The following is a 21482-nucleotide window of genomic DNA, read 5'->3' on the forward strand; positions in this document are numbered from 1 at the left end:
GTGGCACATGCCTTTAATCCCAGCACTCAGGAGGCAGAGGCAGGAGGATCTCTGTGAGTTCAAGGCCACTCTGGTCTACACAGTGAGTTCCAAGCCAGCTGGGGCTACAGGGAGATCCTGTCTCAAAAAGACCAAACAAACAAACAAAAAGAAATATGATCTATGCTAGGCCTGAGGACTAGGCACTCACTGCTCTGGGTAGTCATATTACCTGGCTTGTGAGGAAGGCAGGGATGACAATATGCAGAGCAGGAGCAGAGTTCCTAGGACCACTCAGCCCCATCCCATAGTGGCTTGGATCTGTGTTAAAGGAATCCATGCTTTGGGTGCCAGTGGCTGCTCCCCAGAATAGAGGGCATTCCTTTCTACCATGAACTGCAGTCTGTTTTGCTCCTTTATGTAGCATAGCCAGTGTTCCTATCGCGGTGACCCTGGGAGCTGCCTCTTGACATGGCCCTCCCTGGCCCAGCTCCCTTCTGCCCACCCAGGTCAAAGCAACTGCTGATCTTGGCTGGGTAATCTTATTTGGTTTCCCTATGAGGTTGGCCAGGTTTTGTTCTTAAGAGTTGAGCAACTTTTAACCTTCTCTGTCCTTTCTTTTGAAGCAGACAGTTGATGACGAAGCAATGGCAGCATAAATGAAGATCAAGTGAGGGGAGGAGAACGATGCCCAAGGGTGGGTGTTCTAAAACACCACAGCAAGAAGACTTTCCTCTCAGCAACGACATGGTGGAGAAACAAACTGGGAAAAAGGTAAGACTTGGATTGTCCCATCCTTCTTTGCCTCCCTTAGATCAGTAAGATTCAGGAAAAGGGCTAAAGGCAGCACTCACACCCTTGTGTTCATGGGGGCAGCTCAGTAGTCTGTCCTCAACCTGCTTAGTGCGGTCTTATCTCTCAGGAGTTAACAGAGTTCTTGTGATTTGATATGTAAGGAGACACCCCCAGAGGAGCCCCTGCTTACACCTCTCAGAGTAAAGCCCTTGGCAGACTTGTGTATAGAAGCTGCTCTGAGGTAGTCGCTATTTGATTGCCTGTTGCCTAACTTTTTTGTCATGGTTTCAGTTACCTGACTATAAACTCTATGGAGAAGTTTGTTTCCAAATTTTGTGTAGTCAGAGCATGAATAGGAACACAAAATGTAACTCAAAACCACTATACTTTATCCACGTGCTATTGGTACCAGACTCTGTAGTACATACTTCCTCAAGGGAAGACCTGTGAACTTGAATCTGGAATTAAACAGAATGAGGATCCAGATTAAGGCTTTGCTAAACAAATAATTTCAGTCATTTGTGGATTCATTTATTTATGTGGCCATTACCAAGTCCACGAGCTGCCCTGGGTCTAGGTTTCTTTCTGTGATAGAACAGGAAAAGCACCTCTGAGCTGATGAGATGAAGAATTCTGACATATCCTCAGAATGCAGGTCACTTAATTCTGACTGTCTTTGTTCCTCCTCTGGTTTGCATGTGCGATAGGCTATCTATAAGATTATTTTCTAGTCCTCATCTTGAGTTCTTGATTGCTCCTTCTGATCCAACCCCTCGACACCTGTCCTTAGCCCTGACTCAAACACCATATGTCCTCCTATCTTGGTGCTAGCTGCTGCCTTGGCCTCCTCTTCATTTCACTGGGTGTGTAATGGACCTCAGAACCAGCATGCATCTTCAAGGACATGACAGCTCAGCTCTGTGAAGGCACGGGATATCATGTACTTGGCTGCTCAAACCCGTGGCATCCCACCCGCTCTCTGTTACCTGTGTTCCCCTCACTACCTCTTGAGGCTTCAGTTTAGATGCTCTGCATCTTGCCTGACTGCTGCTTTTGTCAGATAAAGAATTCCTCCCAGAGAGTTCAAATTGCCCCTAGAGAGCAGAATTGATCCTGTAGAGGTTTGAACTCTGTGTTGCTTGCCTATCTGTTTTGGACAAAAGCTTCTTTCATTCACATAGGTAGTACAAATAGGAGTTCCAGAATCCCCAAAATGTCTCTAAAAGAGAGTAAGACCATTTTGGGCTTGGCTCTCATTGAACACTCGGCAGATTTTACGACATAGATGGGGAAATCAAAGGTTGGATCTCGGTTGGTCTCTGTAGTTGAGTGCCCAGTCTGACAAAGATGAACAAGCTGTGCATGGAACAATTAATTCTTCTAGTGTGGCTCTCAGACTTTGTCACCAAGGAGGTAAAGCTTTCGTTTGCATAGGACAGGTGAGCTTTGCCTCGGGGAAGGAGATCTAGCAGGGCCCAAGGAGATAAGCTCTAGAGGGTAGCCTGCAGTGATGAAAGTTGTAAAAGTTTGGCTGTGTCAGCCACATAGTAACAGCGTAGTCCCTATTGTCCTGTTGTCCAAGACGCATGAACAGCAAAGTGTTTCAGGTTGGTTTGGGTTGTTGTTAACAGAGAAGACATGGACTGAGCTGATCCTAGTTGGTCCTGAGAATACAAGTATGAACCGTATCTACGTACTGACTGTGAGCAGTGCATGGATGGATTTAAGGTCGTGGTCTTACCCCCTCCCCCAACAGGGTAGCCATGTCTTATTTTGTTGCTGCTTGCTTGTTCGTTTAAACTACTCAGCAGAACGCCAAGCTTTTCTTTCTGGAGATAAATGGAACCATGAAATTGCCATATAATGCTGCTGTCAGTGTCCAGCACTAGTGGAGCTTTCCTAGGTTACCTGATGACTCAAGGTAGTACCTGGGAAGACACAGTCCAAGGTGGAGTGCTTTGGCATCTGCTCCTCAGAAAATTCAGAAGATCCACAGTGGCAAAGCTTGGGAGCTGGTAACACAGGGCACTGGACTGGTTTCAGCTGTCACTGAGTACTCGTTTCCTCAGATATAATTTCATGTTATTAAAAGCAACATATTTTTTGGATTTTTATCCAAATGGATCATAATCTGAGTGAGGTATTTTTGAGTGACAGGACAGAGCATGTGGTTCTGGCACATATCTTGCTGCAGACCCATCAGTGATACAAGCAGCCATGTGGAGAGGGAGGGGCTTTCTTGGGTCTTCTCATAGGCTCTGTTTAAGAAACACTTTTGGAATATCTAAGCTGAAGTATTTTCAGTAAGAACCAGCAAATCCCCGGCCCTGGTGAACATGCTCTGTCCAGAGAGCCAAAAGGCTGCGTTGTTACCAAGGCCACTTGTAAGAAGTGACATCTCTCATCTCAGTTCAGGGCCATTTTCATTCTCCTGACAGGCCATAATCCTGTCTCAGCATGAACATGAAAATGCAGAAGAGCTTCTCCTGTAATTCTCAAAGTGTATTCTCAAAGGCCAGCTCTTTAGCTGAGAACCTGTCCTATGCAGACCCAGTGAACAGGAGCTCTGAGAGGGAGCACCTGCCCCTGCTTCATTGTGCCCTTTAAGGGTAGTGCATACCTTAGTTTGAAAATGGTATACCTGTGTGGGATATCATGTCTAGTGGTTCCCTACAATATCAAAGTGCCTTTGTGGAACCCAAAGTGGTTCTGTGATAGACAGAAACTCACACCAGGCATGAAACTGACAGCTGCTCTCGAGGATGAAGCCTACCTCAGTAGGTAGCTGTGAGGGCTACCAAGGGAGGGTGACAGGGCTGTGGTTATATTATTGGGCCTGTGATTTCCCAGAAATGTCTTGAGGTCTGTATATGAAATGTAGCTGTAGCCTCAGGATCCTACTCTTCACAGCACAGGAGGTGCAGAGGCTGTACTTGAGAGCAAGATCACAGAAAGAGATGGAAGTAGAGCTTATTTCTCTGATGGTGCCCCCCCCCCCCAAAGCCCTGGCTGGGTGTCAGAGAGGCCACATGATGTGGTCCCAGACGGACTTCTGGAATGTGAATGTTGGCCTTTGATGTTTTCCTTTTCCTAAGGCAGAGGAGAAAGGAGTCAGACCTTACCAGGTTTAGGCCCTCTCTCCAAACCAGTCCCGGAATAGGCTAGCACAGGCAGGACCAGCAAGTCACTGAGAACTTCAGTGTGTTTACCAGCATAGCTTCCTAGTGCACCCATCCCATCCCATTCAAATAAAACAATACCTAAGAGTACAACCCTCTGGCACTGCTTTAACTGTCATTCATCTTTTCCCCCACCAGGTTAGCGCTGAGGAAACCACTCTGTCCTGTCCCGTCCCGTCCCCCCCTCCCGCAACAGTAGTAGCATATATGCCATGGATGTAGGAATATGTCTTTGAGTAGAAGTTCTCTGGTGGTCCTTTTTCCCCAATATTTAACTTCCTGTCTTTAATACTGTAAAATAAACTCTTCTCCCTTAGAGAAAAACCACTTACAAACCGCATTCACTCTGGGCCCCCCTGGGCACAGGTCCTACAGCTCCACTGTGGCAACTCCATTGCAACTTTACAATGTAGTATTCTGGTCATCCCAGTTTCCTTTAATACTTGTCTAAATTCTTTGGCAGTTAGTTTAGTATGTATATGTGTCAGATGTGTAGTGTTTTACATATGTGTACATCTATCTATCTATCTATCTATCATCTATCTATCATCTATCTATCATCTATCAGTAGATAGATATATGCTTGTGTGTGTGAAGGTACATGTGGAGGCCAGAGGTTGATGCCAAGTGTCTTCCCCTATTGCTTTCCACCTTATTTTTGTTGATTGATTGATTGAGTGAGCCTCTGCATGCATGTGGAGGCTAGAGAACAACTTGCCAGGGCTCATTCTCTCCTACCATGGGTCCTGGGGATCAAACTCAGGCCGGCAAGGTTGGCAACAGGCACCTTTACCCTCTGTGCCACCTTACTAGCCCTGCATCTTAACTTTTTTTTTTTTTTTTTTTTTTTTGAGACCATCTCATGGAAACTGGAGCTCACTAGTGTCTAGACCGGCTGACCAGCAAGCCTCTGGGATCTATGTCGCCAGTGCTAGGATTACAAGTTTATGTTGCCACACCTGGCTTTTTATGTGGATACTCAGAGTCCAAACTAAGGTCTGCACGCTTGCACTTTAGATAGATGGAGCCATTCTTCCAGCCCTCAGCTTATATTTTCTTTTCAAAGTTCATGCTTTTCTTAAAATTTTAGTCACATGCAAGATCATTCTAAACTTTTCCTTATGTTGTCTTCTAAGTTTATGTCATCACTTGGTATAACAAAAACATCTGTTACACCATCCATTTAATGGATAATTTAATAAATATCCATTAAAAAAATACTGGGGGGGTTGGGTAGATGGAATTCCCTCAGTCTAATATAGAGCAGCTATGAGCCTGCAGCTGATGTTATTGTTTAATGGAAGAGAGCTGAACACTGTCCACATAAGGTTGGAATCAAGGCAGAAGACACCTCCTGTCTCCACTGCTGGCATTATGCTGCAGGTTCTAGCTAGCATATAGCAACGTAAAAGAAGCAAAGAACACGTGAGATGGGAAAGGACGGAGTAAATTTTCTTTCTTCTAAGATATCTATGGAGAAACCCAAAAGTTGCACAAAACTTGTAAGAATTAGTGATTTGAGCAAAGTGTCACAATGCATAGCCAGTATATAAAAGTATACTTATAAATATGAAAAATTGGGGATTTGAATTTTAAGATATATTTAAAGTTGGGTATAGTGATGCACATCTGTAATCCTACCTTTGGGAAATGGAATCAGGAGGGCTAGCCTATGCTATATGGTAAGGGGACCTCCCCCCAATCTTATAAACAAACCTCCTCCAGGGACTCTGCCACCTTCTGACCTCTGAGGGCACCTATATTCACATGTACAACCCCCTAACATGCATAATTAAAAAATAAATTAAAATTTTTGACATTCATTTTTATGTGTATGAGTGTTTTGCTTGCATGTTTAACCACAGAGATCAGGAAAAGATATGCCAGATCCCCTGGAACTGGACTTAGCCATCTCTCCAACCCCAAAGTAAATCTAAAAAGCAAAAAAATTCCAAAGGAGGTTAACGGAAACATTTGAAAAATGAGTTATTTTGGAATAAATTTGTTTCTATTTTAAATATTTTATTTTTATTTTATGTGTATGCGTGTATTGCCTGCCTGTAGGTAAGTGCACCTGTGTCATGCAATTGGAGTTACGGACAGTTGTTAGCTGCCATGTGGGTGCTGGGATTTGAACCTGGGTTTTCCACAGGAACAGGCAATGTTCTTAACCGCTGAGCCATCTCTCCAGCCCAATAAAATAAACTTGTTGAAAGATGTGCTGTAAGGCCTGTACCCCTAAGCCCAAAAATTATTGAGAGACATTGGGAAGACCTAAATTAGTGCATTCGTCAGAAAATTCAATAATTTTTAGGTGCAATCCCTCCCCAATTTATGCATAAATTCAGTATAATGCCATTGGAATCAGTGTGTTTTATTTTTTATTTTTATTTTTATTTTATTATTTGAGTGTATTGCCTGCATGTATGTGAGTGCACCCGTGTCGTGCAATGCCGCGGAGGTCAGAAGAAGCCTTTGGATTCCCCTGGAACTGGAGTTAAGGACGCTTCATAGCTGCCATGTGGGTACTGGGAATCGAACCCGGGGCCTCTGCAAGAGCAGGCCATCTCTTAACCGCTGAGCCATCTCTCTAGCCCCTATTTTTATTTTTTATTATTTTTATTTTATGTGTATGTGTGTATTGCCTGCATGTAGGTAAGTGCACCCATGTCATGCAGTGCCCACGGAGGTCAGAAGAGGCTGTCGGATCTCCTGGGACTGGAGTTACGGACAGTTGTTAGCTGCCATGAGGGTGCTGGGATTTGAACCCAGGTCTTCAAGAACAACCAGTGTTCTTAACCACTGAACCATCTCTCCAGCCCCCAGTGTGTTTTCTTTATAGTAGTTAACCTAGGCAGGGAGCTAAAAGTTCTCCTCTTCCTCCTCCTCCTCCTTCTCCTCCTTTTTAATTGTGAAGCTTTTTAGTGAAATACCAGTGCAAAAGCTATGATTGTTGTTTGTCACTTTTAAAGTAAAAGGCTTTCACCATTCAGGCATACAGTATTTCCAAAATGACCTTTGAGTACTGTCATACTTCTGTGTTAGGTGCTCCAGCATGTGTGCTGGTGTGTCCTTTGAGCCCTGAACTTGGCTATTGTGCAGGAAGGCACCATCTGTGAGGGAAATCAGGGCCAGAGCTTCCCTCTGTGATAAGGGCTGGAGAGAAGCCAGTGTCAGAAATGGCTATACCTTGTATAGTCCAAAGTGCTCATTGGAACTGACAAATCCCAACTGACAGCCTCACTCAGGTGAACCTGGTGCTAGCAGCTCTTCCTGGGTCTGGATGTAGCACTGACAAAGCTAACCTTTGCTCTGCAAAACAAGTTTTGCAGTGTGGCTGATAGCTTCTGTAACAACTTTATCTGTCATTGTGAGGATATACTTTGTGCACTCCTGTATCCACCATCATGTTCCAGTTCCATCTGGGTTTTGATGTCTAGCTGTTGTCATGTGTGGGCCCTTCGCCCATGGTTCCATGTTCTACATGTGCACAAACATCTTGTAACCCCTGCTCCTCAAGTACAGACTTGCTCTTACAAGGCACATTTTTAGATACTGCAGTAGTCACAGTACCTCATCCTGAGAGAGTGTACAGTGTCCCTAGGCTCCTACCTCTGGAGGTATACACTGTCCCCACTCTACACTGTTGTTATTGAGGCAAACAGGAATTCCAGACCTGCTCATGATCAAACAGGTGATGATCAGCACGTGAATGGTCAGGGGTGGAATGGCAATTCCTAGATTATTATCCTACAAGACCAGACCCTCTTGCTAGCCCCTTGTGTAGTGTCTATAGTTACAAGGATGGCCCTGAATTCCTCTCACCTGCAGACATTCCTCCACACAGTATCTTGGGCCTAGGATGAGACAGAAGTTAGAGCTGGGGGGTCTTTGTCACCAGGACCAGCTGATGGGCCCATGTTTTGAAGCAGAATGGCAAAACTAACTCATCCAGTGTCAGGTGGGTATGTACAGGGGGACCCATAGTCTTAGAAGTTACCTTGGGGCCTAACCCTTGGAGCAAGGTGGATGTGCACCTTCAAAGGCCTCTGCCAGACCTTTTTCCACATGAGACTTCATGGTGAAAGTGTGATTCCACACTACAGGATGAACTCATTGCTCCTTGTTAACAATACCTGTCCCAGTGAAGTGACCAGTATGGTGCAAGAGACAGCATGTGCCTCTGCTGTGTTTTCTTCATTTGCACAGAAGCTATGCTCAGCAATTGTTTTCCAAGAGTCCTTCAGGTATAGGATGAGCAACATGGACTGTGTGGCTATAGTAAGGCCAGATCATAATCGGCTCAAGCTTCTGGTCTTTGGTACCAGTGGAACCTGCCTGCCTAGCTCTGCACATGTGGCCTGGAGTAATAATAGGGGCTCCTAATTGCCCCAGTAAGAGGTTTGCTTTTCCTGGCACATGAAGTGAAATCATAGCTGATTTGAGGATTTAACCTTGGAATAATGTCTAAAAGCATCACTTTGTTTTGTAGGATAAAGATAAAGTTTCTCTAACCAAGACCCCAAAGCTGGACCGCAGTGATGGAGGGAAGGAGGTGAGAGAGCGAGCCACAAAGCGGAAGCTGCCCTTCACTGTAGGGGCCAATGGAGAGCAGAAAGACTCGGACACAGGTACTAGATTGGGGCCACTCCTCCCAGCCTCTGCCCCTCCCGCTTTAACACTATACCCACCGAAGAGTCCTGCTGTAGCTGTTGAACCAGTGTGTGCAGCACACTTCGCCCAGTGTGTGCAGCACAATCCCAGGTCAGAGCCAGTAAGGGCAGGAGGCAGGTCTCCAGCTGCTGACTCCTCTTCCTCGAGTTGAGCCCATGTGGTTGACATGCAAGGGCCCTGCGTGTTCTTCCCAGAAGTTCACACAGCAGAGCAAAGAGTTTCCCACAGGGCTGCCAGGGCACATGGATTAAACTCTGTTATTAGTGGCTAAAGGTAGAAAGAACCCAAGAAGTGAGGCAGTTGGTATAGTCTTCCTGTAGTCTGAGTGTGCAGAGCAGGAGCATTCATGGACATGTATGGGGTTTGAGGTTTGCACCCCTCAGTGTGTATACCCCTTATCTGATTCTGGCTTGGGCTGCCCAAGGAAGGAGAACCCTGTCCTTTGCTGATGGCTTGCAGATCCTCCTTCATTTTATGATCCTTGTACCTAGACAAGCCTCCACTCTACTGGTCATCTGAATTTTCTCCAGCCTCAAAGAGAAGGGTTATGGGGCACTGAGCTCCATCTCTGTACATCTCAGACTCCAGGAATGCAGCAGAGACTGTGTCCTGTGTATGAGGCTAGGGTCCTGAAGAAATTGACATAAAAATCACCTTCTAGGCATGGTGCACCCTGGATGTGCCCACAGGAGCTAGGCAGCTAATTAGGAGGCCAGCAAAGAAACTTTTCTTTGCCTGAATGTAAGAAGGTAGTATGGGTTGATGCACATGATTCTAGTACTTTGTTAGTGTGTGTAGAGGTAGGTTTGTAGACACTTAGATGAGGAACAGACAGGGGTGAGTGTTTGCACCCTCTCTAGCCCTGACTCCACCAAGTAAAAGCAGGAATAAGTGGGTGTGTATGGTGGGTGTGTGTACCTGTGGATGACAGGCTCTCAGGTAAATTTGCTCCGGGCTTTCCTCTGCCTGTTTTGCTGGCATGGAGAGGCTGTGGGCAGCTCCCTGGAGCTCATAGGGTTGCACCCAGAAAAAATCAGACCAAGCCTGAAAGTCACCTTTCAGATTTGCCTAATATTCCCAGTTGACTATTTTTTGGTAGTGGCTGTGAGGGTTAAAATGAGGCCTCTGAAATGACTCTGTTTTCTGGAAGTCTTGCTGTGACATGTTAATAAAGCAAGTGCTGGTCCTTGTGCTGCCTAGAAGAACCCTGTGGCTTGTGGAAGGTAATTTTTATGCAGGTCCGTATGTCGCCACGGTCTTCCCCAGGGGCTCTGTGAAGCCTCTGGGATCTTTGTGTCAGTGGTACGCCTCTGTGAGGGCCTGTAGTGTACCCTGTGGATCTGTAGGTCATCGTTGACCTAAATGTTCTGAAAAAGTGCTATCAAATGATGCCTGCTCATACCCATGTCCTTTTTGTGGCAGGCAGGGACCTAACTGTATGCAGAGAAGACTCAGGACATTTTGAAATAGAGTTTTCAGGCAAGACTGAGCTATAGACATGCATAGGACATACATAACCTAGGTTTATTATCGTTTTTGAGAGCTAGTTTTTTAGTATAACATCTGTAAATCTGCTGTGTTAGTGTGACAACACTAGACATCCCAGTGAGATGATGCTGGTAGGAAAGTGCAGCATTGCCTGTCCTGCAAGGTTGAATTCATTCATTTGATCATTCATTCACTGTCTCTTAGAGCACTGGAGATGGAACCCAGAGCCTGTGAATGTAAGCACTCTACCACTGAGCTACATTCCCAGCCCTTAAAATGGCTATTTTATTATTGTCTCTTTTTTGAGATGGGGTTTCACAAAATTGCCTTGGCTGGCCTCAAACTCCTGATCTCCTCCTCAGCCTCCTGAGTTCTGGGATATAATTGTGCAACATAGCTTTAGAAAGGCTAGCAAATCTTTGTTTGCCTCTGATGGGTTCTCCTCACACATTTACCTTTTATTTGTGTCTTTCTCTTCCATACTTTGAGCTGGATGCTTAAGTTGATGCTGGGTGTTCTCCCTCTACCCAGAGGAGCACTGCTTGCTTGGAGATGGGGTAGAATGGAGTAGAAGGCATCTCTCTCATCTGCAGAGTGCTCTGCAGTGGTACACACCACCTTAGAAGGGAAGGAGAAGCCACACAGTGGGTGAGGCAAGAATTGCGCACGCACGCACACACACACACACACACACGCACACAGAGAGTTTATTTTGGCTCAGAGTTCTAGAAGCTGGGAAAGTGTTGGCATCTGCAAGATTTTTAAACCTGATGAAAGAGTGACCGAGACAGGATCTCTCTGATCATCTTGGTGGTGGTAGGTAGACCTCCCATGAGATGTGTGGCTCAGCCACCCAAGGCAGATTCTGGCTCTGGAGGTTATTTCTTATAGGCAAGTGTAAGGCTCAATATACCAGGCAGGCAGCTTGGCCATCCTTGTTCCTACAGCATACCTCCAGCGCCCTCTGCTGATAACCCAGTACCCATCTCTGATGAAAGAGAAGTGACCTAGCCCAGTAAGTAATGCAAGAGTGCAAACCCCTCCCCCCTTCCTAATAGCAGATAATTGGTTTCTTTGATTGCACTCCCAAGCGGCAGGAGGCTGGCTAGCCTCAGCCCACCAAACCCCACAAATTGCTTTCCTGTTCCCAGACCCTACTATACATGGCCCAGCCTACTAGAGGTTCAGCTTCCCAGTGCTTAGTCAGGACTGACGGCAGCCTGCCAAGAACAATACAGTTCTGTCTTTTGTGAGTCAGCCTGGTCAAAAGCCAGCCCCACAGAAGCTAAAAATCAGTACAGCGCCTGCATAACAGTTAGTCGCCGTGGTTGTTCAGGTAGACATGCGCATGTAGCACAGTTGCCTTCATGCTATCCAGAAGCTGTGGACAAGAGCGAGCATGTCTAGAACCATGTTTGTGCTAGGGCGATTGTCTGTATAGGAAAAACAGGCAGCTCAGAGCCAGTGCCTGCATTGCCTTAGAAGAAGGCTACCTCCACTCCCTTAGGGGCTCCATTATACCAGATGATTGGGAACTGATCACTCTCATCCTCTTGACCTGCTTAAGGAAAAAGAGCTGTCTTCTGCTGACCTTGGTCGGGTCTCAGTTTAGAGTTTCAGCACCAATGATTTGATGATATCTGAGATTTGCTTCAGATGCTACTATTCTGTCCCCTGTTTATACATTAGGAAATTTCCCTCTAATTTACCTAACCTTTGTGTGGTTGTCACAGAGACTTCCTACTCCATCACATGTCACATGTGTCCTAGTCTAACTTCTTCCTACAGCCAGATGGGCCACACCTTCAGAGAACTGCCTTGTCAAAGATTGGAGCTAGCAGCTGCCTGTTCCCAATATGGGTGCTTCTTTGGAACAAGAAGGGGAAATTAAGGCTTTCTTGTATTGCTCAGCAGAACTCTTATCTTTGGTCTTTGTAGAGGTTTATGCAGCACATTGACTTGTGAATACTCGTACGTTCAGTTCAGTATCCATTCCTCAGGTATTGATCACTCTTGGTTTCTTGATGGACAAGAAGGGCTATTTCAAGTCTCCTGCCTTAGGCTTTGCCATTTGCAGGTAGGATTTTGTGGAACTCAGAATGCTGTGCCTTACTTGGTATGAAAGGTGGTAAGTGTATGTATTGATGAGGAGGCATCTCCATCCCCTTGTTCACTAGATGGTCATCACTGTGAGCTGCACATTGGCAGGTGTTGTACCATGGTAGATGGGAGAGTAGAGCCTGCAACCCATCAGCCAGCTCTCAGGCTCACTAACTGGGAGTTCTGTAGGAAAAGTGCCCTGAGAATGTGCCCTGGTAACTTCTGGCTGGGAAGGACATGTTTACCCCCAAGTATGGCCTATAAACCAGCAGCCTCAGCCCGGCATGCAGGTCTTGATTGCCCATTGAGGATTCCAGGATTGGTTTAAGATACACGTGTGACCACTTATAAAGAAACCGATCCAAATAAAATATTTTACATAATTGAGAATTCTGTGGTTGGTCTGGTGCTACTTGTCAGCCATTTTTACTGTTTAGACCAAAGCAGTTTCTTCTTTAGCAAAGGAGATCATAGAGTAGCAAATAAAGTTCTTTCTGATTAAAATTCTGTATTTTCCAAAATTCAGAAGCAACTCTGCTAGTGGTCAAACTCATAACATAACACATCCACCTAATACCCAGGCTCAGGACTTTGCTTAGTGTTTTAAGGTGGGGGTGGGGGCAAGACAGCAAAATAAGCCAAAATAAAAGGTGTTTGGGGTTGGGGGAAAGGGGCTTCCCAGGAGCACAACAGAGCTCGATGGATAAAAGAGGAGTCAGACAGCTTCATCCTGGGTGCATTGTCTTTACCTCTCTGCCTCTCATCCTTTCCATCTGTCAGGCTCTGACCTGTGATGGACAAACCCCCATCAGTATTGGGAAGGGGCCATTGCTCCCTGACTGGTAGCAGCTGCAGGGGTCTAGGATCTATCCAGGCAGGCTTGATAGATGTGGGTCAGACCTTGGGAGTATAGCATGGCTTGGTGCATGTTGTTTTGTTTTGTTTTGTTTTGTTTTTTGTTTTGTTTTGTTTTGTTTTTTGGAGACAGGGTTTCACTATGTAGCCCTAGCGCTCTACCTACCCCTGCCTCTCCCCAGTGCTGGGATTAAAGGAATACACTACCATGCTCTGCCTACACTATGTTTTTTATTTATTTTTCAATCTTCAACATGCTTTGGTATAGTAAAAGTAAGTAGCAGGTTGTGAAGTTGTCCTGCTTGTTTGTTGTCTGGGCCTTTTGTGCCAGCACCACTCCTCACATTCTGCTACTGTGTTACGCAGCAGCTGGTGTACTTCCTGCAGGTGTACACCTCATGTGATTCTGGAACAATCATGTGCATTGGTGACCAGTGTTATCCTCACTTTAGAACTTGGGAAAATAACCTACGGAGATCCTAGAAGCCAGAGGACCATATGTCTGACCTCTCTAGCATGTACAGATGGCTAGTCCCTTTTACCCCAGGAGAAGCAAAGACTAGAAGTTCACTGGGGTAGTGGGCACAGCACATATGTGAGGGGGGCATAGTATCACAGCACAAAGTACAGGCTCCTTTTTGTAAATGATCAATTATGAGCATTGTTAAAAATGAAAGAAAAATGGCTGGAGAGATGGCTCAACAGTTAAGAATGCTGGCTGCTTTTTGCAGAGGCCTCAGGTTCTTTTCCCAGCCCCCACATGGCAGCTAACAACTGTCTGTAACTCCAGTTCCAGAGGATCTGAAGGCCTCTTCTGTCTTCCTCCAAGTTTGCACTTACATACTTGCAAGCAATATACACTTACACATAAAATAAAAATAATAAAAAATAAATTTAATGAAAGAAAAAGATGAGTCAGTAAATTGGGAGGGAAGTTAATGATTGCTATCATTACCCACTGAGGGTATGCTGCAGATTGACTGAGGGCACTCTGTTGAACCCTGTAACTGCCATACTAGAGTTGGAACACAGGAACTTAGGTAAGATCAATGGAGGTCCTTTTGGCAACTGATACTTGTCCACCTGCAGTTAGGACATTTTGGCCAGAAACACTGTCCAGACATTGATGAGATAGGCATGGTTTTTAGGCCAAGTAAAACAAAGGCACTGTTAAGAATGGCAATGTTCACTGACCTAGCCCTATAAGAGTAATGGGGAGAATTGAAGGCAGTTTCACTGGCGGGTACAAGGTGTTTGCTGTTATTTCAAAGTAGCACCATGAAAATGTTCCTCTGAAGAGCAGAATCAAGAAGAGTATACCGGCATCCTTGAATTCTTTTTTTTTTTTTTTTTTTTTTTTGAGACAGAATCTCTCTATAGCCCCAGCTGTCCTGGAACTCACTATGTAGACCAGGCTGGCCTTGAACTCACAGAGATTCTTCTGCCTCTGCCTCTGCCTCCCAAGTGCTAGGACTAAAGGCATGGACCACCATGCCCAACCTCATCCTTGAATTCTGTAGTGACAGGTAAGAGTTGTAGTTTCAATAATGTGATGTAGTCTGTTCCCTTTTAAAAAAAAAAAAAAAAAAATGAGCCAGGAGTGGTGGCCCACACCTTTAATCCCAGCACTTGGGAGGCAGAGGCAGGCAAATCTCTGTGAGTTCAAAGCCAGCCTGGTCTACATAGACAGTTCCAGGCCAGCTGGGGCTACAGGAAGACCTTGTCTCTTTAAAAAAAAAAAGCAGGGGGAGCTGGAGAGATGGCTCAGCAGTTAAGAACACCGGTTGTTCTTGCAGAAGACCGGGTTCGAATCCCAGCACCCACATCGCAGCTAACAATTGTCCGTAACTCCAGTCCCAGGGAATCCGACAGCCTCTTCTGACCTCCATGGGCATTGCACGACATGGGTGCACTTACCTACATGCAGGCAATACATGCTATACACCTATAATAAAAATAATAAATAATTTTTTTAAGTTAAAAAAAAAAACTTCTTTCAAAAGCCTAGAATTAGAGATGCAATCCCTCACTGTGAACTGTGTTAAGTTTAATGACTCAGCAGGTTACCAGGCCTCAGAATTGGGCCTCTGCCCTAGATGGAGCCAGTCTTTGGATGGGACATTATCCCCACAAAAGGACTAAATCTGCGGGACACACCTCACTGTCAAGGAAGACCTCATCTCCATTTAAGATCCCAGTCTTTACAGACAGTTGCCCAGGTCAGAAAGCTTCTGCCCCGAGGCCTGCCCTCTCTTCTAGTAGGGCTGCGTTTGGATTTGTGCTTCCATACACCCTGGAAAGACCATAGGCTTCTGGACCCTGAGCAGAGCAGAGCCTGAGCTCCTGACATGATCATAGGCCACAGGAAAGAAAGCTATTCCAAGAGGTTCTGCAGGGGTTGGCCTTAGAGGCATCACACACTCTGGAGTGGACAGAATGGAAAACTAGGAGAAAGCATTTTGGACTATCAAAAAAGATTGTGTAGATTTTTTTTAAAGTATCAAATGGAACATTTGGAAATGAAAATTATCACCAAAATTAAAACCTAAGTGACCTGACTACATAGTTTATTAGATAAAACCTAAAGAAGAATCAGTGGGGCTAAGTGCTTACTGCACAAGCATGAAGGCCTGCATTTGATTCCCAGAACCTATGTACAAAAGCTAGGTTTGATGACACATGTGTGGATAAATGGCTCTCTGGAGCTCACTGGTCAGCCATCCTAGCCTATTTGGCAAATCCCAGGCCAGTGGGAACCTTGACTCAAAAAACCAAGATGTAGCCGGGCATGGTGGCACACACCTGTAGTCCCAGCACTCGGGAGGCAGAGGCAGGCGGATCTCTGTGAGTTCAAGGCCAGCCTGGTCTACATAATGAGTTCCAGGACAGCTGGGGCTACAGGAAGACCCTGCTTCAAAAATACCAAAAAAAAGCCAAGATGTGGTTGAGGAACAACACCCAAGGTTGACCTCTGACCTCCACATGCATGTGCACACAGAATAGTCAGCAAATTGAAATTATAGCTGAAGAAATTGCATGAACTGAGACATAGACTAAAAGGGAATTTTAAAGAAGTGAGATGTAGAAGAGAAAGTAAGGGTTAATGGGATCTCAGCTGCAGAGGGGAGGAAGGCTGACTGAAGAAGAGTGAAGGGAAACCATTCAGAAAGTAAAAGGAAGCAGAAAAGAATAAGTATTAGATACAAATGAGTAGTTGTAGGTTCCTGAACATCACAGAGGAGGTGGTGATTGGATGAGTAGAAAAGACACTTGTTGAGCAGCGTGGATGAAGTCATAGGCCACCCCAGCAGCCAGAGCTGCCCCTTCACTTAAAATCTATTCCTGGGGAAGCATCTTCTGTCCCTCCTATGAGAAAACACTGTCTCTAAGAGACCTTTCCACCAGTGGATGCAATGACAGGAAAGAACTACGTAAAACAGGCTGCCACCTTGCCCCCTATGTCACACCAGCAGTGTCACATGATGGGAAGAAGAAAGTCAGCTGGTGGTTCAGCCACAGGCTGGGAGGGAGGCATGCCTTGAGTCTTGCACTTGCCAAGTAAGTGCTAGAACATAACTGTCTACTGTTAAGGCCTGGCAGGGGACTTGTGTATGCAAAGAAAGATAACTGCAGAAAAGCAGAGCACTTTCCGATCCCCGTATTCATTAAAGATGAGAAATAGGGGACTGGAGAGATGACTCAGCGATTACTAGCACCCCACTGCTCTTGCAGCAGACCCAGATTTGGTTCCCAGCACCCACACGGCAGCTAATAACTAGCCTTAAAAGTTCAATTCAAGGGAGCCAACGTCCTCTCTGTAGCCTCAGCTGGCTTGGAACTCACTGTATAGACCAGGCTGGCCTTGAACTCACAGAGGCCTCTGCCTCCCAAGTGCTGGGATTAAAGGCGTGTGCGACCCCCCCCTCCCCCGGGCCCATAAAATATATTTTTTTTAAAGATGAGAAACAGGTGAGCCATCTAGGCTCATGTCTGCCAAGAAGAGTGCCACAGCTGAGATCTCCATACAATGGGACTGCCAGGAAACATGAAGGGTTGGGACCCTGAGTGTTGACAGGGTCCTGAGTCTAGATTTTCCCATTCTCTATTCTTTCTGACCTTCTGCCCTTGGGCTCTATCAAAGCCTAAAGAGCACAGTTTAAAAAGGGCTCTTGGGCCCTGTTTGGCAACTTTCCCATGCTGCCCTTCCATAAGCTCATTACATACCTGTGATCCCCACCTGCCACTTATTCACTATGGCACAGACTGAATTCTTCTTGGACCTGTCAGTGTTCTGCCTATCATTTTAGCAGATAGCATTTGGAATTCATATAAAGTCTACTTGGCTTCCATTTAGATAATAGAAACAGAAAATCAGCGATATCTCAGAGGAACTCCCTAGGGGTTTTTCCTGCTTCTTGCCCTGCTTGCCTTCAGCAGACAGGGTACAGCTGCGATAGTGGCTGTGCAGCATCTGTTGGACAGGTGCCTGCAGCATATCTTGCTTTCAGCAGTGTCTGCAGAACAGCTTGTGTCCATGTCAGGTAGCTTAGCTGTTCTTGGACACATTAAACCTGGGTGTGCTCTGAGCCATGGAGTATGGCTGCACTTTCAGAGTCTTTTTTGAGGGTTTTCTTTAGTGCTCACCTTTTACTCCAGAAACCTGATGCAGTGTCTCAGCCTGGTGTGCACTAGGATTTGCTGGCCTTTGAGGCTAGAGAGTAAAAGTAGGCCCTGTGGGTACCCGTTGTTGCATATACTTAGAGAAAGTTACATTTACAGTAGAGAGGTTGGTCTTTTAGGAGATCATACTTCCAATTCCCCCACCTCCCTCCTTTTGACAGGTAAAAGTCTGATAAAGGCATGAGATAGCTGTGTGAGACGTTTGCTATGCTCCGGGAGTGAGTTCTTGGAGGCAGATGGGGCAGGGACAAGAGCAGAGTCCTGGTGATACTACATGTATCTGAAGCCCAGACTTTGGACCCCTTCACACTGTATCCTATGGTTGGTAGCATCTGCTCTGCAGGATGGGAAGGGCCTGTGTACTGTTCTTAGCTTCTCTACAAGGGAAACCCAAGGTGGGCTCCCACTGAAGCCTTCTAATGACCTTTTAAAGAGTGCAGGTGACTCAGGCCCCCCACCTGATACATTTCCTAGTTGCCTTTGATATCTTAAAAGTAACACCTGCTAGCCAAGTATGGCGGTGCATGCATGTAATCCCACTCCTTGGGAGATGGAGGCAGGAGAGGGGCGGGGGATGGGGGAATTGAGGCCAGCCTGGGCTACATGAGACCTTATTTCAAACAAAACAAAACATACCACCTATTACTTAGTTGGTAGAGGTGGGAGGCTCGTTTCAGCACAGGAGATTCAATATATTCCCAAACTTTAAAATAAAAAAGCTATGCTTTGTAATCTGAAGACATTCTGACCTGCACCATGCCATCCACATACTACACAGAAGCAGGGCTGACCACTTGGTTTTGACTCTTGGAGTTATTAAATGTAACTAGTAAATGTCACTTATCACCAGGAGTCTTACCACACTGTGTACAGTCTTTGGGGAGTGGGGTTCTGAGACTTTGTTCTAATCATATTTATATTTCTTCCTTTCTCAAATTTGTATGTCACGGCTTGTTTAAAAACTAGCTGGTGGTGGCCTGAAGTATTTAGGGAGTTTTGCCGTGAGTTGCAAAACAGGTGGATGTCACTACCTCTAGGCTTATCACATTAAGAAACTCGTAAATCATCAAACCATAAATTGTTTTTTAAAAGGCAGACTGTAATACTTGTGAAGAACTAGTAGGTGTCTTGTCGGAAGTCAATAGGAAAATGACAGAGGGTGATCATGGGGCCTGAGGTGAAGAGAGGGAGGAATGGTGGTGTAGCCCAGTGAAGAGGCCAGCTGAAGACCAGAGGCTTCAGTGATAGCCATGTGACCCACTATTTTCTTACAACACTTCTAGAAGTGTTGCCCACTTCTAGAGTCAGACACGGGAGGCAAAAACCCATTTATTCCTGCAGAGAGGGGCTTCTTGACATATGGGATGGAAAGGAAGGAAGGAAGGAGAACTGCTGCCAAGATAGCCTGAGTAGTACCTCCTTAGTAACCTTCTGTCCCCTTGCCTGGCCATGGCAAATCTTGGACCCTGTGACCTGGGAAACACTCAACCCAGCATGGCCCTGCTCAGGGGCTTCACTAGAACCAGGGGACATTGAGGAGGACCCAGAGGCTTGCCCCTGGTTATCACAAGAGAGCTCCTGCTGGGCAAGCAGCAAAGTGAGCCTCTATGCTCCTTAATCATGGACTCTGGGGTTTCTCTCCATACCCCACTTCTTTTAAGCAACACAGTCTTTCCAGTAGAAATTGGCAGAGTATTTTGTCACTGGTCAGAGGCACCCAGGACTTGCTTGTTAGGAGGCGGTTAAGATGGAACAGCTGAGCTGTTACATCGTTCTTGTTAGTGCTCTGTGTTGATGCCTTTAGATGCCTCCAGCTCAGTCCATGTTGTGGTACTGCAAGGCTGGTACGGTCCTCGAAGCACCATGGCATGAAATGGAGGTTCCTAGAAGCAAGAAGAAAGGTACAGTACTGACAAGTTGGCCTTGATTTATTTACATATCTTAAACCGTGTCTGCCATTTTATATCTGCACTATTTGTTTGGAGGAGGGCTGGGAAGGAGTTTAATTGCAGACACATGTATTAATAGAGACCTGTCCCATGTGGGCCAGGTCAGTGGTGTTGAACCATCCTATTTACTGCCTTCGTGTGTGGCGCCTGCAGGGAGCAAATGGTTGGTGGAGGCCAAGACTTAGACCTGATGGGCTGACAACAGGCATTTACACTGTGTCTCTCACAGCTACAGTGGGTGGTATCAGTGCTCCCAGCGCTGTCACTTCCCCTCACAGGCCTTCCTTGTTGCTCTGTAAGCTGTCGGGTGGAATGCAGAGGGGCTCCATAACATTAGTTAAGAATCCAGCTCTGAGAATTGGGCATGAAATCTCCCCTCCCTTTCTCCTTCACCTGCCACACAGAGAAGCAGGGTCCTGAGCGGAAGAGGATCAAGAAGGAGCCTGTTGCCCGCAAGTCCGGGCTGCTGTTCGGCATGGGGCTGTCTGGGATCCGAGCCGGCTACCCCCTCTCTGAGCGTCAGCAGGTGGCTCTGCTCATGCAGATGACTGCTGAAGAGTCTGCAAATAGCCCAGGTGAGCCCTAGGCACCAAGTGGTCCCTGGGACTGGGAGGCCTGGCTGAGCTTAGTGGGTCCCCTTTCTTGGTTGGGTTCTTGAAGTTCCCATGAAGCAAAGCTGTCTCCTGTAATGCCCTACCTGTCTCCTCCTTGGCCTGCAGTAGACACAACACCAAAGCACCCTTCCCAGTCTACCGTGTGTCAGAAGGGGACGCCCAACTCCGCCTCAAAAACCAAAGATAAGGTAAACAAGAGAAACGAGCGAGGAGAAACCCGCCTGCACCGAGCAGCCATCAGAGGGGATGCCCGTCGCATCAAGGAGCTCATCAGTGAGGGTGCAGATGTTAACGTCAAGGACTTTGCAGGTAAGCCCTTGCTCCTAAGAGCTTGCTCTGCACCTCCCACAGGACATGCTGGGCCCTGGATGGGTGCGCCTTCTCCTGGGCTTGGTCCCAAGACATGGGAGGATGTGCATTTGTGGGGATATGACTGATTCTATGGCTAACCTCACATCCATACAGTGTGATTTGCTGCCTCTGAGAAGGATGAATTAGTGTCTCTGGAGAAGTATTTAGAAATAGAATCATTTTCTTCGTTTGTTGTTACTATTTCTAAGAGAGCTAAGGAGTTTTAAATATTTATGTTCTATATGTCAACCACAAGGCCAGGCTCTGGAGAGTCTTGCTCAGGTGTTTTAGAAAGCAGTTGTTCCAGCAGAGGCCACTCTGCTATAAATTGATTACTTGGGCTCTGTGTCCCTGTGGTGCAGGTTGGACTGGGAGGTAAGACTGGATGATAGATCACCTTTTTACTTTAAGAAAGATGGAGGAACCTCCCCAAATGTGATACAGGCCATAGCTTTGTTAATGTGTGATGTTGTAATTAGAGCCCTGGGCCACCTTTTTGCATGACATGACACATACCTTGTTAGGGCTCTGTGCTCACAGTACAGTAAAAGTAGGAGGCAGCAGGGAAGGAGTGGAGGATAGGATGGATATAACCAAAATACATCATATACACGTATGAAATTCTCAAAGAGTTTTTAAAAGCGTTACTGGGAAGAAGGGAGGGAGGACAAAAGCCTGCTTCATGCTAAAGATTTTTCCCACTGCCTAGCTTATTTGTAGTCTGATCCTGCCTAATTTAGTGCCTGATTTTTAAGCAGTTTCCCTAAATGGAGCTTTTCTGAGGCACTGTCACTTTCTTGGGGCGGGGGGGGGGGGGG

The 21482-nt window shown here is 46.2% G+C and overlaps 1 protein-coding gene across 5 annotated transcripts in view; it reads left to right on the forward strand.

Moving 5' to 3' along the window:
* Positions 1 to 21482, forward strand: part of Ankrd11 (ankyrin repeat domain 11) — a 183329-nt gene that overhangs the window by 142239 nt on the left and 19608 nt on the right. For 2 of the 5 annotated variants that reach the window (XR_003850714.1, XM_008840525.2), the window contains exons 3-6: positions 609 to 753; positions 8446 to 8584; positions 20104 to 20274; positions 20419 to 20622. Coding sequence is in view for 4 of the 5 variants with exons in the window: in XM_008840525.2 (XP_008838747.1) it covers positions 667 to 753; positions 8446 to 8584; positions 20104 to 20274; positions 20419 to 20622 (601 nt within the window). In the remaining variant the exon portion in view is untranslated. Of the gene's footprint in view, positions 1 to 605; positions 754 to 8445; positions 8585 to 19554; positions 19652 to 20103; positions 20275 to 20418; positions 20623 to 21482 lie in introns of all 5 variants that reach the window. The other 3 variants (XM_029567115.1, XM_008840526.3, XM_029567114.1) reach the window with 3 other exon arrangements.

The sequence above is a fragment of the Nannospalax galili genome, unplaced genomic scaffold, assembly GCF_000622305.1.
Source record: "Nannospalax galili isolate Female #2095 unplaced genomic scaffold, S.galili_v1.0 scaffold459, whole genome shotgun sequence".
Taxonomy (NCBI): Eukaryota; Metazoa; Chordata; class Mammalia; order Rodentia; family Spalacidae; genus Nannospalax; species Nannospalax galili.